The sequence below is a fragment of the Semicossyphus pulcher genome, unplaced genomic scaffold, assembly GCF_022749685.1.
Source record: "Semicossyphus pulcher isolate SPU_LCO1_2020_fin unplaced genomic scaffold, fSemPul1.0.p SCAF_2, whole genome shotgun sequence".
NCBI classification, from domain to species: domain Eukaryota; kingdom Metazoa; phylum Chordata; class Actinopteri; order Labriformes; family Labridae; genus Semicossyphus; species Semicossyphus pulcher.
In genome coordinates, this window is record NW_027211693.1 from 20,183,284 (window position 1) to 20,201,636 (window position 18,353).

General features: G+C 40.8%; 2 protein-coding genes across 7 annotated transcripts in view; both read right to left on the minus strand.

The window, feature by feature from the left end:
- The window catches only part of LOC138597933 (protocadherin gamma-C5-like), a 456,071-nt gene that overhangs the window by 176,261 nt on the left and 261,457 nt on the right, over nucleotides 1-18,353 (minus strand). The window lies entirely within an intron of this gene.
- On the minus strand, nucleotides 343-14,742 carry LOC138598408 (uncharacterized). The gene is made up of 4 exons (XM_069670192.1): nucleotides 12,366-14,742; nucleotides 7,326-9,787; nucleotides 5,290-5,303; nucleotides 343-2,710 (listed from the first exon to the last, which is right to left on the minus strand). Exons 1-4 carry the CDS (start codon nucleotides 14,740-14,742, stop codon nucleotides 343-345), a joined length of 7,221 nt encoding a protein of 2,406 aa, XP_069526293.1.

Here is an 18,353-nt window from a genome sequence, read left to right on the forward strand (position 1 = left end):
TATTATTATTATCATCATTATTATTATTATTATTATTATTATTATTATTATTATTATCAAAAGTATCGTAGTAGGCTAGCAGTAGTAGTAGTAGCCACCTAACTGTGGTTTGAATTCAACTAATGTCTCTTCAGTGTCTGAATGCAAAGAAGAACTTCAGCACCATGGACAGTGAACCAACAGCAAAACACACCGGCCTTCTGAAAACACTATCCTGTAAAACGTGGTCCTTACATGCGCAATATTCCAGATAAAATGATGATCATCAAAAAATATGAAGGTGAAACTTAACTCACACGTTTTGCTGACTGATGTTACAGGTGGTATAATTTGAGCAAAGGTCTAACTTACCAGAGTAGATATGCGAGATACTGCTGATGGCTGTTCTCCATTCGGCAGAGTTTCAGTTCCGGCGTCATCCACACTGACCAAACTTTGACTCATCGGCTGCGCATACTTGATGTCACTCTTTCTGGAGTCAGTCGTCCTACAAACCTCGTAATTGTACACGTGCTGGAGAGTCCCTGTCCCCAAAGTGTCTGAGTAACGTGGTGGATAATATGGAATCACAGGGAGACTGGAGTGATACAGGACACGAGACTGTCTCCACCTGTAGATTTTCACTGATATGATAACCACTAAACACGTGATGAAGAGGAAGGACACTACAGCCAGAGCCAGCACTAAGTAAAAAGTCAGGTTGTCATTGTACTCCTTGTCGTGTGTAAAGTCAGTGAACTCCGACAGCACTTCAGGGAAGCTGTCCGCCACCGCCACGTTGACAACAACTGTAGCTGAACGAGAGGGCTGCCCGTTGTCCTCCACTATAACAGTCAGTCTTTGTTTCACAGCATCTTTATCAGTCACTTGGCGGATAGTTCTTATTTCTCCATTCTGTAAGCCCACTTCAAACAGCGCCCTGTCTGTGGCTTTCTGCAGTTTATAGGAGAGCCAGGCATTCTGTCCAGAGTCCACATCAACAGCCACCACTTTAGTCACCAGATAGCCCACATCTGCTGCACGAGGCACCATCTCAGCCACCACAGAGCCACCAGTCAGGACTGGGTACAGGACCTGAGGGGGGTTGTCGTTCTGGTCCTGGACACGCACAATAACTGTTGTGTTACTACTTAGGGGTGGCGAGCCTCCATCCTGCGCTTTAACTCGTATTTTATACTCTTTGACTTGCTCATAGTCAAGTGAACGCAAAGACTGAATGACTCCACTCTCCATGTTGATGGAGAAATATTCGGAGACAGGATTTCCATTGACCTCAGCGTCAATAAGAAAATATGATATGCGTGCATTCTGACCCAGATCCGGATCAGTGGCGTGGATCTGCAACAGAGCAACACCAGGAGAATTGTTTTCCATTACCTGAGTGCTGTAAACACTTTGGTTGAAAGCTGGTGCGTTGTCATTAATATCTGTCACGTCTAAAATGACTGTTTTCTTGCTTGACAGGGCAGGCGAGCCCTCATCTGCCGCCGTGAGAGTGATGTTGTACTTTGGGCGCTTTTCTCGGTCGAGATTTTGCTCTGTAACCAACGTGTAATAGTTCCTGAGAGATGATTTAATTTTGAAGGGGAGATTTTCATCTATGTTTAAATGAACCTGCCCATTTTTACCGGAATCTTTATCTTGGACACTGATCAACGCCACGACTGTACCGGGAGTAGAATCCTCTGAAATTTTACCAGAAAATGAAGCCATTGTGATTATTGGACTGTTATCATTCACATCTGCTACCTCGATTATTAATTTGCTGGCACCCGCTACACCCCATGGATCTTTAGCTTGAAGGTTTATCTCGTAACTGGGAGAAACCTCGTAATCGATTTCACCGCTGAGTCGCACCTCTCCCGTGTAAGAATTTATTGTGAAAGGACAGGAGGAGTCCTCTAAGTGTGTGAAAGAATATGTGACGTTGCCATTGTAACCTTGGTCCGCATCTATGGCACTGACTCTAGCAATCACCGTGCCTCGCAACACATTTTCAGAGACAGTTGCTTTGTATGTTGACTGCGTAAAAACTGGTGCGTTGTCGTTTGCGTCCAGGACAGATACATGTATCTTTACTGTCCCAGACCTCTGCGGCTCCCCGCCATCGACAGCCGTCAATATGAGTGTATGCTCGCTCTGCCTCTCGCGGTCCAAACCACTCTGCAGCATCAATTCAGCATATTTACTCCCATCTGCTCGAGTGTGCTGTTTGAGAATAAAATGATCGCTTGTCTTTAACGAGTAACTTTGCAGTGAGTTTATTCCTACGTCAGGATCAGCTGCGCTATCAAGCAAGAACACAGTTCCTGTGGGCGTCGATTCGCTTATTTCTAAATTGATCTCCTTTTTGGGAAAAGCAGGAGCATGATCGTTAACATCTTGTATTTCGATGGTAATAGAAAACAATTCAAGTGGATCTTCGAGGACGATTTCAAGACTAAAGCTACAGGGCGATTTCTTAGCGCAAAGCTTTTCTCTATCAATTCTTTCATTGACAACGATGTGCCCTTTGTTCTGGTTCAGCGCGACATATTGGCTTTCATCGTCTATAACAAGTCGAGCCCGACCAGAAACCAACCTTTTAACATCCAAGCCCAGGTCCTTTGCAACGTCTCCGACAAACACTCCTTTCCTCATCTCCTCTGGTATAGAATAACGAATTTGTCCGCAGACCGCAGCAACAACGCAGAAAAGCAAAATGGAGACTCTGAAATCCAGTGAGGTGCCTTTTCTCCTCAGAATATCCATTTCTTCACATCGAAGAGATCCAAAAATGCTAAGTTATCCTGGTAAGATATACCCCGTATCTCACTCCCTATATGGACCGTTTTTTCTGTAGTCTTCAGTGAAATCCATACAATGGCACCATATAGTCAAATCAGAGCGAGTGTATGCACAAAACAGTCGCCCATTGCCTTCAAGAACGGGCGGTGACTTGTTATAAGTCTGGTGTTAGTCAAATAGTCCGCTTAGGCAACAGCACCACCAACAGTGACAAACTGAAACAACATCATCATTGGTATGTGTGGACCAATGATCGTCTGTATCATCTTATACATCCAAAACGAGCCTTATTTATTTAACCGTTAATGTTAAGGATCTACAACAAAGCCAGTGTCTTAAATTTCACTGCTTTTAGAAAACATATTAATACAGGTCTGTCATTATTTCCATGCTTTCTCTGTGTCTAATTCTGCAGTGAAATTAGCATCAAGGCCGTGTTTAGATAGATCAATATACTATACAAGTGGGGAAAGTGTGGAAATAGTTTGCTATGTGCTGGGAAGTGGTTAAATAAATAACTTCCATCAAGGTCAAACGTGCAAGCTTCAATAATGTGAGAGCAAAATTGCTGATACATGCACATCAAGCAAAACAATGCAGAGGGAGAGTGAGAAAGAGAGATGGAGAGGAGGAAGAGAGAGAAGGATAGAGAGCAGACAGACAGACAGACGGATAGATAGATAGATAGATAGATAGATAGATAGATAGATAGATAGATAGATAGATAGATAATCTCTCCTCTCCTGATCCAGTATGACTGATAAATCCAGTGACCTATATTTGTGCAGTGGAATTACAGTCTACGATGGAACTGCTGCTGCACTGGTCTAATAGCATGATTGAATACTGAGAAGTATCACAGCAGTTTAAGGATGATTTTTCTTTATGTAACTACAACATGATGTCTGCTCTGGTAGGTTTTATTTAACTGGGTCACTGCTTTGAATTTCACACATAACATTAGCCTACACTGCCGCAGAGCACAACATTCAGCACATCATGATTGTGCATTATTCAGGCAACGACTGCAAAGCAGCAGCCAGCATTATTAATATTCATATAGTTTAAAGCCCAGGGTAGAATCACACAGCAAACACAAATAAGAGCAGTTCAGCTGCCTGTGTTACAAAACTGCAAGCTTAAATGTTTGTCTTGCATGAATAGTTTTTTTTTTTAAAGCAGTGTTTGTAAAGATATGTAGTTTACAAACATTTACATTAGTTTCAATACACAAATGTATGGTGAAAGAGGCATGGCGCAAAAGAGAGAGTAACGCATTTGGGTCAACTGTGTTTGTGGGTGTTGAGCAGGGTGTTATGAGGCTGGAGAAGTTGTGTAATAGAGTAATGTAAAGTAGTGTACTGTGTGAGATTTAGAGAAAGGAGAGGAAAATGGAAATTATCTTACCTGTTAGATTGGAATGGAAGTTTCATTCAAGGAGTGCACCGAAAAAAGAAAGGAGAGAAAACAAAACAGTAAGTATGCATCCAAAACAAACATTTATCTTGTCTTTTTTTTTTTGTCTTAAGCATCATCTACATACGCACAGTGAAATAATGCATTACATAATGGTTTGATCTTGTGACAAATCAGACACTGACAATTTGTAACCAACCCATAGATTTTAACAAGTCATAGGGTAACTTCAAGGAACTGCTTTGACAAAGACACACTGAAGCCATGATGTATAGTCTGTCTCCCAGTTCAAGTTCTTTACTTGTATAGAGTAATTTGTTTCTTGAGCTCCTAAGTGGAGCTACTTTGCATTTTTTGATAAATAAATATACGATATCTTTAACCTGGTAAGTTCTCTTCTGTTTCATAACCTGCTCGCATCAGAGCATTGAAAGCAAACCAGAAATTAAGCTTTATTTTTCCCTTTTAATTGGGTCTTAACTCTTAAGGTAGCTATTACTTTGTCTGAGCAGTTGCATTGTGCTATGTTTCATTTATTCTTTAACCACCCAGACTTAAGCTGTTAGTCTGTGATATCATAGCCTAGAACAGTATCATAAATAACCCCCTCATGACAAATCCTGTTTTGGTATTCAATGACAGTTTACACCACAACAACCAAAGCAGGATGTTGTTTAAGAATTCTCTACTAGGGTGACAACATCACATTTAACAAAGCGTCAAGGAAAACAAATATTTCACAATTAACGAGTGGAGGATTTTCTCTCTATGTTATAACAAATACATAAACACAAGTGCAACTTAAACGTGTCACATCCTACTATTTACATTGATGAGTCAGCGGTTTTCCAAAGTTTCATCCCCTTAAGATGTTTCTATAACACAACTACCCTCAGTATTCAGACACACTGAAAACTGTGAAGCATATGTCATTTAAAATCCGCCATGCTTTTAAACTGACATACTTTCCTACCAATGCTGTCATCCACTCTGCTGCGTTCTTGTGACCCAGATAAGAAAGGGAAAAAAATGTGAGCACTGCTTGTTCTCCCCCTCCCCTCCTTCCGTAGCTTAAATTAGGAGCACAGATGAGCCTGCAGCTGTAACACGAACAGGAGCACACATTAAATCACAGAGAATACTTTTGATGACAAAACCTCTCTGCTTCACCACCATGACACAGTCAGTGGCAGGCAGGAAAGCGCACACACAGACACTGTATGTGTCAGAGAAACGCACACACACGCATCACCACTTTGCTGTTGTATAAGACTCTAAAGACTAACCTAAATGCAGCTTCAGACTACAGCGCTTTTGAACATCCATACGTATACAAATGTTTTGTGTTATGTCCTTTTATGTAAACTTTAAGTTCACCTTAGCTTGTAATTGTTTTTTTTTATGTTTAGTATTTTGGTTGTTTCAGTTGTGTCATTTTCTGTATCTGGACATCATTGCAAATGAGGGAAACCTCACTGATTTTGAAGGCTTACATTTAAAGTTTGAATCAATGAATTTGCTTTTATTATGTCTGAAATATGTATGTTTATTGATACTATATAAAAGGGCCTTACAAGAGTCTTACTGTGAGTTGATCTGAACATATCTATATGGTTTAAAGTAAGAGTGAAAAATACCCCAAACACTATGTTTGTTTGTATTTGCTACAATATGTGTAGTCTTGGCAGAGAGCTCAAACTGGTATCCAAAAGGTATTCTACAGTAAAATGATATTTAGCTCTACTTCAGTTGTGAGGAAATGAAGCATCATTAAATTGGTACACCTTATTGGAGCCATAACTGTGGTTGTACAATAATCGATCAATAAAACAGGACATTTCAAGTTATCAGCAGAATTATAGTGAAAACTACAACCATCTATAATTATATACACATATTGTATTTGTATGAATTGTGTATGATTTGTAAGTTGATTACAGCATTGCACTGTCCACGTTTGAGGTCAAACAGACATGAGAGCTTCCAGATTTGATTTTTTCAGTATGTTACAGTACTACGGTACGGACCTGCATCCATACAAGTCTATGACAAGGTGAGCATTTTATTTTTCTTGTAAATGACTGTTGCCTTGGATTTTTTCTTATGATTACCATCACTAACGATTTCTGTTGTGAAGGGCATGAGTAGGGCAAGTAGAACACAATATTTTCTTAAAGTTTATTTTTCATCTGCATACAGCAATAGTCTGTTTACATATCATTCAGTTCATAGTATGTAGTGCAAAGCTGTTATTTGGTCTCTGTCACACAACAAATCATGTGTTATTGTTATTTTGAAAGAACAAATTATAGCATTATCAAACTTGCCTGCAGTGTATTCCAAGTAAAAACTGACAGTAATTGTGTGAATACTGTTTTACACAAAACCATAAAAACAGGCAAAGTTAAACACCACTGACAAAGAATAACAGTGATGAACACCTTTTCTCAACTGTACCATCAAAATATACAGTGATAGAGTCGTCAGTGCCATGCACTTCAAATGCAGGGCATTAGATATACCATATGTAATGTGTCTAAAAGGTTATACTTCCCAACTCATAATCCAATATTTATCTTTAAGCTTCAAAAAAGAGTCAAACACACAATCTGCAGTTGTTCATTAACTGTTTACGTATGTCCTTCAACATAAATGTATACACAATAAATAAGAGAAAAAGGAAGGCGGTGACCTACCGAGTTATTGTACAGAAAAGAGAAACAAACTTTTTTCAGTCTATGATGAAAACCAATCACCAACAAAACGGATAAGGATAAAGATTACTGTAGTTATGCTACTATGATAGTAATCTGGAATAAGGTTAGAGGTTAAACAGTCTACAGGGTTAAGATTGTCGTCTATGTTCACAGTCTGGTCATGGAGGAAGGTTATGGTTCAAATTCACAGAGCTTTACAAAACATGTTGATCCACTGACAAAATATTCATGCATGAATACTTCTGTATAAAAATGTTCACATTTTATGCATAGATAACCACAATACGTATTTTTCCAGTAATTCGCCACAACCATGAGAATAAATTTGACAGTCAGATAATCCAAGTTTAAATCACTGCACAGGGATTATTTTAAAACAGATTTAGAGTTGGACTCTCATGTGACCACATAACAGGGATGAGGTCCACCTGCCCTCACCTTCAGACTAGCTCTGTCTGTACTAGCGCGCCTTAGGGTGTTTTTCTGATAGGCTGCACTTCTTTGTTTCAGTGTGTCTGTGTCTGTGTTTGAGCTGAAACGAAAATCGCCCCTCCACGACCCAGTGGTCAAGAAGGAGTCATAGCGATCATCTTTCAGCAGGGTCCCACAACGGCTGAAATCTGTAAAACTAGGGGGGCAGTAGGCCGTGGGGAAAACAGGGAGACTGGCGGTGGTTGAACGGTAAACATAACTACGGCGGCAAAGCTTAAAATAAAACACACCACTGATTAAAAGGATCAAAAGAGAGGAAACGGCTGTCAGGGCAATGATCAAATAGAGCGTTAAGTCGTCGTTGTCCTGTGACTCATCTGCAAACTCAAAGAGTTCGTTTAAAACAGGCAGCCCGTCCCCAATAACTATGCTGACTGTAGCAGTGGCGGAGAGAGACTCGGGCCCGTTGTCAGTCACTAAAACGACAAGAGACTGTTTCTGTTCATCGTCCTCCATGAATGGTCGCACAGTCCTGACTTCTCCTGTATGCAGGCCGACCATGAACAAGTTAGGCCGCGTTGCTTTGATTATTCTGTAGGACAGCCACGCGTTATGTCCGGAGTCCGCGTCCACGGCTACAACCTTAGTGACCAGGTAACCTCTAGGTGCTTCGATTGGCACCATATCTTCAGCAACGAACCCGGAAGTTTGGACAGGATACAGGACAACAGGTGTATTGTCATTCTGGTCCTTGATAAAAACGTTTACAGTGCAGGTGGTGGAGAGTGAAGGACTGCCTCCATCTCGAGCCGTCACCTTAATCTGGAAGTAAACTGACTGCTCGTAGTCAAAGAGGCGTGATGTGAAGAGCTCTCCAGTGTCTGAGTTGATGGTGAGGAAGGAGGACACCTCTGAGTTTGTGTCCCTTGATATCTGGTACAGTGTTTTAGCATTAGAGCCATCATCGATGTCCTCTGCTTTCACTTTCATCACAAACGTGCCAACGGGTTGGTTTTCCAAGAGGTTGGCATTGTACTCTCTCTGCGTAAAAGTTGGTGGGTTATCATTGATATCATTAACAACGATTGTTAATACTTTTACACTAGAGAGTGAGGGGGAGCCTGCATCAGTGGCTGTCACTGTGATGTTAAACTCTGGTTGAAACTCTCTGTCGAGCATCCCGTCGGTCACTAACATGTAATAGTTTTTGACCTCTGATACAATCTTAAATGGAACATCGTCTGCGATCGTGCACGTGACGCGTCCACTGCTTCCAGTGTCCAGGTCATACACATTCATCAGAGCGACCATAGTTCCTGGTTTAGAGTCTTCAGCCACATTAGCAGAGGCTGACTTTATCTCTATCACAGGCTTGTTGTCATTTACGTCAATGACGTCAATTATAAGTTTACAGTGAGAGGCCTGGCCCCCTCCATCTTTGGCCTGAACATCCAGCTCGTGCGTACTGGCATCTTCATAGTCAATGGGACCTGCCACCCGAACCTCTCCACTCAAAGGGTTAATTTCAATAACCCCTCCAATCTTGTCTGACAGGTGACTGAAAGAGTAAGTTATCTCTCCATAGACACCTTCATCGAAGTCTGTGGCATTTAGCGTTGCTATGAGAGTCCCTATGGCCGAGTTCTCTGGCACAGAGGCTTTGTAAACTCGTTGGCTGAAAACTGGGACATTATCATTGGCGTCCAAAACACGAACATGGATTGAAGCAGTTCCTGATCTGACTGGATTTCCCCCGTCAATCCCATTGATTTTCAATACATGTTCAGCTTGTGCCTCCCGGTCCAATGGTTTTTTAAGAACTAGTTCCAGATAAGCATTGCCGTTAATTTGGGTGCTCATTTCCAGTGCAAAGTGATCATTCGGGCTCAGTTTATATTCACGGACAGAGTTGGTTCCCAGATCGGGGTCATGCGCGCTCTCCAAGGGAAAGCGTCTTCCGAGAACTGTGGATTCGACTAAATCTAGTTGTATCTCCCCCGCAGCGAACACTGGGCTGTTGTCATTTATATCTGCAATGTCCAAAACTAAGCTGTAAGCTTGAAGGGGATCTTCAAGTAGGAGCTGATACTGTAGGATGCAGACACTGTTTTGCGCGCAGAGCTCCTCTCTGTCAATCCGTTGGCTGATCAAAAGATTGCCTGACGCAGCGTCCAGCTCGCACAGCTGGCTCGTTCCTTCTGCAACAATCCGGGCTCGACGGGCATAAAGCTCCGACACTTTAAGCCCCAGATCCCGCGCAACATTGCCGATAACCGACCCCCGCTGCATCTCCTCGGGAAGGACGTAGCGGACTTCACCAGACGAGACACCAAAAAGGAGGGCGAGCAATAAAAAATGCAGCCACCATTTTAAGTTTGTTCGATGGTCCATTTTTAAACATGCTTCCAAAAACATATTTCCAGTCGACACTTTAGCTAAACGTTAAACATATAGTGTAAAATATCGAACTAAAAATGCTGCTGTATTCCAACGATTCCCTGCTTCTCTGGCTGAATTAATCATGCTCTATTAGGGAAGCTGTCAGCTTGGATTCCTCTCTCTCCATCCCCATTTCACTACTGCGCTCTCTTTTGCTCGCGCTCTCTCTCTCTCTCTCTCTCTCTCTCTCTCTCTCTCCCTCTCTCTCTCTCCCTCTCTCTCTCTTTCTCTCTCTCTCCCTCTCTCTCTCTTTCTCTCTCTCTGACTCACTCACATGTACGCGCGCATCTACACACACTGACACACACCCACACACTCAGTCTCTCTCTCTCTCCTTCCCTCCCTCATAAATAACCACATATACACAAGCATGCATGCATACACAGCCCTCGGCTCTAACCCAATACTCTAGTTCCACTGACACAGATAGGGTGAGACACGGCGTAGCATCCATGAGTCAGACATTGTAAAAGAGCGCCACCAAGAGCCTGAGATGATAATTGCAACAGTGGTCAGTATGCCAGGAAGACAAATGATGTAAATATATACCATATTCTTCACATCATCTTGCACTGTGGCCAGGAAAATCGTTTTCTGGGTGTGAACATGATACAAAATGAGCACATACGTTTTAGGAAACTGTGGAGCAAAAGCAAAACCTGGACAATGTAATGTAAACCTAAAGAATATTTTTGAAAAGTACATATAGTAACTATAATAGTACATAGTAAATCTACTTTTTTTGGGTTTATATTCTCAGAGATGTGCAGAGTTATCCCTCTGACACATTTACTTAACATATTTTTGAGGCTAAATTTTGTTGTGCTCTACTTTGTTTTAAACTGTATTGGAGCTGAGCATTCTCATTCTGTCAATGTGGTGATGACAGTAGACTGAGGATGCTCAACACACACACACACACACACACACACACACACACACACACACACACACACACACACACACACACACTCTCTAAAAAAACTCATTAGTCGTTCTGGAAATATTAGCGTCCAGCACATGCACACAACTGTAGACACCTCACACCCTGGGCATTACTTTATCAACTTCTTCCCTGTGGTAGGTGAGAAAGAGCACTTTACACCAAAATCACCATCGAAGAGAACATTTTCTTTCCAAACACCATCACACTCACAGACTGACAAATCGTGTGAGGTTGGCAAACAGTGTCTGTGTAATGACACAGCTGAACTTAAATGTTTTACTGTACTGTAAAAAGTAAAATAATGCCATAAGAGGATAGAATACATCTGACTGTATATATAGATATACTCTTCTTATAAAACCATCAGTATATACACAAACCCTGAACGAAGGGTAAGAATATGATGGAGTAGTGAGTCTATTGTTAAGGTCCAGATGTCTAAAAAGATGCAACTGAAATGAGTTATAAAAAGGGTTTCCTTTTTGCCATGAACGTTTCAAAACCAAAGTTGTCAAAAAGATACCAAAATATAAACAAACAAAAGTTGAGAGATCTATGTGCAGGTTGCATGCCAGAAACTCGAAGTCCAGGGAACTATATCTTTATTGGCCATGTTAAACAATTGATCATGATGATGAGCAGTTAATGTCAGTCAGGGATTTGCATCCAGGACAAATGTTCAGGGCCAATATAAGAGCTCTATCTCATATATGCAAAGACTAAAGCATAAATTATTTTCTGCGTACCTCTGACTACTAATTACAGTGGAATGAAAGTTGCTTTTTATGCAATGATCAAAAGAGGAAAAACCTGAATACTTCAAACAAAATATCGTTCTAATTTTTCCAAAAACAATAATCTTCTTAAACGTATAAACTTCACTCTGGGGCAGGTCGCCTACACTGTTTTCTCAGGGGACTAAAAAAGGACTTTCAGACATAAGATCTGAGCAGTGACTTTTTCAATTGAAAAATGTAAAACACAGAAAACACAAAAATTTTGGGAAGAAAATGAAAAGGTGACATTTTATCAAACCTTGAAAAATAATTCGAGCAAGGAATAAAGAGGTGACAGTCGACCAGAAGACAGAGATCAAAGTGCTAAAAGGAGTGAATAAGTATTTCAGTGTTCAGCACCATGGACAGAGAAATGAGCCAAAACAGCCAAAGATAATTCCCTGATTTACAACAGCAATCGGAAATGGGTTTTCTGTGAGAGTGGGGGATAGTATAGTGTGTGTGTGTGTGTGTGTGTGTGTGTGTGTGTGTGTGTGTGTGTGTGTGTGTGTGTGTGCGTGCGTGCGTGCGTGCGTGCGTGCGTGTGTGTGTGTGTGTGTGTGTGTGTGTGTGTGCGCATGTGTATGTGTGGCTGTGTGAAAGATATCATTACTTCAGGAGAATCATCACAGTCTCCATATACGTCAGCAAAGTCAGTTTGGCTTTTCCTCAGAGCCAAAAAAACCATTACAGCTTGTAGTAACTATTAACTTGGAGTTAATGAACCAGAGAAACATAATCTTATTAAAAACTCCTGACAAGTGTTACCCTAAAAGCATGTTTGATTTTTAACATATCTAAAAGACTATGGACAGATTGTTGACACAAAGGAGAAAGAATACTAATTGGCACATGTCCCTACCTCAGGAGAATCATCACAGTCTCCAAATACTTCAGCAAAGTCACTTGGGCTTTTCCTCAGAGTCTGGTCAGCAGGCAGTGTGTTGTCATTGTAAGATGCCACGAACTTAAAGTCACTGGTTCTAGACCCTGTTGTCAGGTAGGCGTCATAGTTGTAAGCGCTGCGTAAAGTTCCTGTGCCGTCAACATCTGCGTAATTAGGAGGCAGATAAGCGCTGGGGATGGCCACTGCTCCGTCAAACAACAGTCTGGGCTTTCTCCTGCGACAAAACCTCACACCCAGGATGATGATGATGAAGGTCAGAAAAAAGGTGGACACAGACACCAGCGCGATGATCAGATAAGAGGTCAGCTTGGAGTTCTTCTCATCATAAGAAATGTCCTTCAGTTCTGGCACCTCAGCCAAGTTATCAGAGATCAGTAAATACATGGAACAGGTGGCAGAGAGAGAGGGTTGTCCGTTATCTTTCACTGCCACAATAAGGTTCTGTTTCATGCTGTCAGATTCAGAAATGTCCCGCTGGGTCCTGATCTCTCCGCTGTGGACACCAATAGTGAAAAGTCCCGGATCAGTGGATTTCACGATATGATAGGACAGCCAGGCGTTCTGTCCGGAGTCCGCGTCCACCGCTATCACTTTGGACACCAGAGAGCCTCCGTGTGCAGCTTTGGGGACCAGCTCGGTCATGAAGGAGTTGCCCTCCGGGGCGGGGTACAGTATCTGAGGAGAGTTGTCATTCACGTCCGATATGAACACACTGACGCTCACGTTGCTGCTGAGCGGAGGAGAACCGTTGTCTCTGGCCATCACGGCCACTTTAAAGCTCCTGAACTGTTCGTAATCAAACGACCTCACAGCGTGGATCACCCCCGTGTCTCCGTTAACAGACACATAGGAGGACACCGGGGCACCGTTCACCTCACCGGCTAACAGAGAATAAATCACTGTACCGTTTTGTCTCCAGTCGGGGTCTCGAGCAGTAACGGAACATAAAGTGGAGCCAGGTTTGTTATTTTCACTCACATATGCGCTGTAGGACTGTTCCTCAAACACTGGTGGGTTGTCGTTGATGTCTGCTACAGATAACTCAACAGTTTTAGAGGAGGACAGAGGTGGAGAGCCCTCGTCAGTGGCAGTGATTGTAATGTTGTAATCAGACACTAGTTCACGGTCCAATTGTCCTGTGCTCACCAGAGAATAATAGTTTTTAATAGAAGGAACCAACTTAAACGGGACATTTTGCTGAATGGAGCAGCGGACCTGTCTGTTAGTCTCAGAGTCTCTGTCCTGCACGTTGATGATGCCCACCTCTGTACCAGGTGTTGTGTCTTCTGGTATGGGGTTCATCAGGGATTTCAAACTGACTACAGGGGCGTTATCATTCACATCAGTGATAGAAATCATTACCTTAGCATAAGATGAAAGCCCTAAACCATCTTTTGCTTTTACGCGTATTTCAAAGGATGAAGTAGTTTCATAGTCAACAGCACCAATTACTTTTATCTCACCAACTTTACGATCAATACTAAATATCTTTTTCACATCTTCAGTAACATGTCCAAAGTCATACGTCACATCTCCATTGATTCCCTCGTCTGCATCAGAAGCGCTCACTGTGACCACTACAGTATCTAAAGGAGAGTTTTCAGGCAGACTGGCTTTATAAACGGCCTGGCTGAACACTGGGGCGTTATCATTAGCATCCAGTACAGTGACGTGTATGACTACTGTACCTGATCTCTGAGGAGAGCCTCCATCTAAAGCTGTGAGGAGCAAATGTATCTCTTTTTGCTTCTCTCGATCAAGCTCTTTATCGAGAACAAGCTCGATAGTGTTTCCATCAGCAGCCAAAATGAAATTTTCGTCCTTTTTAAGGCTGTATTGTTGAACTGAATTTTGTCCTACATCCGCATCGTGCGCCTCCTCTATCACAAAACGAGCTCCCCTGAATGTAGACTCTCTAATTTCTATATTGATCGATTCTTCTTTAAACTGTGGAGAGTTATCATTAATATCATTAATGTGTAGAGTAATCCTATGAAGCTCAAGAGGATTCTCCAGCACAAGCTCGTGCTTAAGAATGCACGAAGCCTTTTCGCCACAAAGCCCCTCTCGGTCAATCCTGTCAGCCACAAACAGCTCTCCGTTATTCAGGTTTATGTCACAGTAACGTACATCAGTCCCATCCGTGTCAATGCGGGCTCTTCTGTTAGAGAGAGCGCCCGTCTTCAGCCCGAGGTCTTTGGCTATATTTCCAATAACCGATCCTCGTTTCATCTCCTCTGGAAAAGAATAGCTCATGTCTCCATATGCGCCACGCAGGAAGAGAAGGAGGAAATAGAAGCTGAGCGTTTGAAACAAAAACATTTTCGAATCCATCATAAATAAGAAAAGAGCACCGCGAATAAAGACAGCTCAATCACAAAACACGAATAGCAACGGTGAATCCAGGTTGATCTGTCCTATCTGGACACAAGAGCACAAGGCTGCGTCCTCACCAAAGAATGGAGGAATGCAAACATCATAAGGCGGGTGTATAGCGCCACCGTGAGTTAAAATAAACAAAAACAGTGAGAATAATAAAAGACACACTTGAAATTTGCTTTAGACTGATTAAATTACTTTTCTATGAACAATAAACAAAAATGATGTATTATTAATATTCGTAACTGTGGTTATCTATGAAGATCAAATGAGGAAACAACATGGAAACTAGCAACACATTTTACAACATGTACAAAATATAGACTGATAGGAGGCTAATAATTTCCTCCTTTGCATTAAAACATGTGACATGTTTTGAATCTAAGTTTTCCATTTCTTTTAGGTATATTCATCACAGCATTTGTGTCAGATCAGTTAGATTTCATCCCTTTCACTTGTCTTTCTTACTTCTACTGTTTTCCTGTTTACTGTCATGCTTGTATTCTGTATAACCGATATAGACTATCAATCAATTGTAATACGTACAGATACTTTGTAAGATAGAATTCCTCTCTGTTAAGTTTTTCTGCATTTAAAAGTTGTCTTGCTAAGTTAGCTGTAATCATGATTTGCATATCTGCATTGCTGTAAAGGTTTGGCACACTGACTGCGGGTGTCTGCAGATTGATGAAAGACTGAAGAAGTTGTGCAACATATTTTTAGCGCTAGTTTTAGTTTCATTAAGGCACTAAACTTTTACATTCAATGATTTACATATTTTAAGTTTACTTAGTCTTCCTGCAGCTTGAATCTGTACCACATGGTTTAATCATCACAATGACCTAATTTGGACTTCCGTTCTTATTATTGGTTTATTCAGTCACATATCAGGGAAACCAAAGTCGTGATAGTGAGCTGATGAAACTGTAGGGAAAACTAAACTAAAGAACATCAGTGTCATACTGTTACTTTTAAAGCAGGGAGTAATCCACCATGTGAACGCTGACATTAAAGTAGCATCTCCTCACAGCAGGGCTCGGCCTGTATTTCAGAAAGCAGCAGTGACATTTGGGTTCCTACTTTGAGTTTTCCTTATTGTTGCAAGTTTTAAGAAATGTGCATAGTTTCTTGTCATTTTCTGTAAAAAAAAAAAAATAGGATTTGGTTTCCTACTTAAATAAATTCTAGTAGTGGTGCTCGTCCCTTGCTTAAAATTGCAATAAGTAATTTATTCATTTATAAGCAAGTTTGTTACAAGTAGTCCTGATAAGTTAAAGTTAGCAAGGAAACCAGGGAAGAGTGGGAGACACTCAGATCTGGCACCCACTGACTCTGAGTCCTATTTCTATATCATAAGAAAACGTTTTGCATGTACAGTTACTAACATTGTGCAAATTTGTCAAAGATGAGCTCAAAATATTGTAATTAAAGCAATTCCTCCACACTGTTCCTGCATTCAAGAGGAATTCTTTCTATAAAGAGGCTCTGCGGAGGGTGAAAGGATAATTTGACTCTTTGATTTAAAAAAATCTAAATGCAAAAGCAGAGCATGTTAATTTCCTTTTTTACAAGACAGGTTGTTGCAGATTATTTAGTGTTGTATTTTGATTCTTTTTTATGAAAAAAGGCATAAACGCCACAAAAACCAAATGCAGTGTGTTACTACAAACTTGTATAAAACTGCATATCTACAAATGTTATGATAATGCAAGGTAATTACACTACATTAACACACCAAATAAAGTTTAAGTTGGACTAAACAAGCTTTTGTCACCTTCTGAAAAGATAAAAAAACCCTCACACAATCACAGATTAAAGAGAGACAAACCAGTTGTCATGGGTAAGAACAACAGATGATGCATTAGATACAACACTTGATTAAAAATAATAATTCAACCAGACAAGGCAGAAGAGTCCAGACACGAGAAGTTATAACCAATCACTTTTAACAAGATCAATCCACAGAAAAGTCTGATCAGTTGTTTCAAAAGTCACTACTGGAAAAACTCTTTTGGTTACAATGAAGGAAACGTCCTCCATCTGACAGCAAAACCTAATTATACTACATTTATGAAACTCAGACTGTATTCTGATGAATAAGGTGAGAAAAATGTAGAATTGTCTACAAAACAAGACCACGTTTTGATCTTTACAGTGAAAACACAGGGTTGCTAATATACACATGAGATTCAGTATATTTTAAATGAAATGAAGGTCATTCAAAGTATATCAATATGCTTGCAAAATCACTGGAGAAATCTCAGACAGACTAAAAACTGACAAACTGCAATTATAACTAGCAACATGTTATTCCCTCTATCTATATGTGCATTATCTGTGTGTCATAAGCATGTCATCAGACCACATAGCAATCAACCAAGGCAAAACTCAAACAAAAACAGCCAGAGCAAACACATCACACACCCACATATTACAGGGGGTGACATCCACCTACAGACAACACAGTAGCATGTCTGATTACATCTCCAGTCATTCAAATCCAAGGTATGGATCACTCTACTAGACGTCACAAAAACATCAATTTCCTGGTCTTCATGTAAGACCAGTGAGTGCATTTACATGAATTCATGGTGCAGACACTTCTGTACAAACCAACATGCACATGACGTACAACCCAAGCCACAGCAAATGAAGGAGAAGCAATAAAGAACAAGTGTCAACAAACTCAGTTTGACACATCATCTTAGTCAAGTGGCACAAGATTGCACGAGTATGAAGTGAGACATAAATAAGAAGTGAGATGTTCTTTGTGGCATTTATGTACAATGAGAATGCAGCTAACGATCCTGTAAAATCCACTGAATCACTTTACCTAATGCATCTAATGACCCAATTTGACAGTATAACATGAAAGTGACCCTTATTGACATTGAATAATTAACCTTAAGCTAGAAAGGATCTGGATGACAAAAAACACAGAAACATACACAATGATGCACCACAACCTACTTTTACAAAGGAAAAAAGGTAAAAACAATAAGTTAAAAAAACAAAAACACCTATATGATGAGCTTCTCAAGCAGGAATAAATGAAAAAGAGAAAGTTTGAAGAGACAAGTCATGTGATGTCATGTGTGGTCACACCTCTGATCACTCCTCCATTTCTCCAAATACTTCAGCAAAGTCAGTTGGACTTTTCCTCAGAGTCTGGTCAGCAGGCAGTGTGTTGTCATTGTAAGATGACACAGACGTAATGTCACTGGTTCTAGACCCTGTTTTCAGGAAGGCGTCATAGTTGTAAGCGCTGCGTAAAAGTTCCTGTGCTGTCAACATTCTTACATAAAAATAGCAAGTCCATAGTTTCAGTCATCAAACTCCAGAGATAAATATAGCAATATGAATTTTAAATAAAGATCAGTGCTCACCAATTCTGAATAACATATCTTGGAAAAATGGCAAGAACATCATTTCCTCTTCTACAGTGACCATGTGACTGCATGAAAGATATTATTGATCATAGATAATCTATTTATGTAAGCTGATAAGACTCATGATGAGACTCAGCTACACTGCACATTATTTGTTGTTATCAA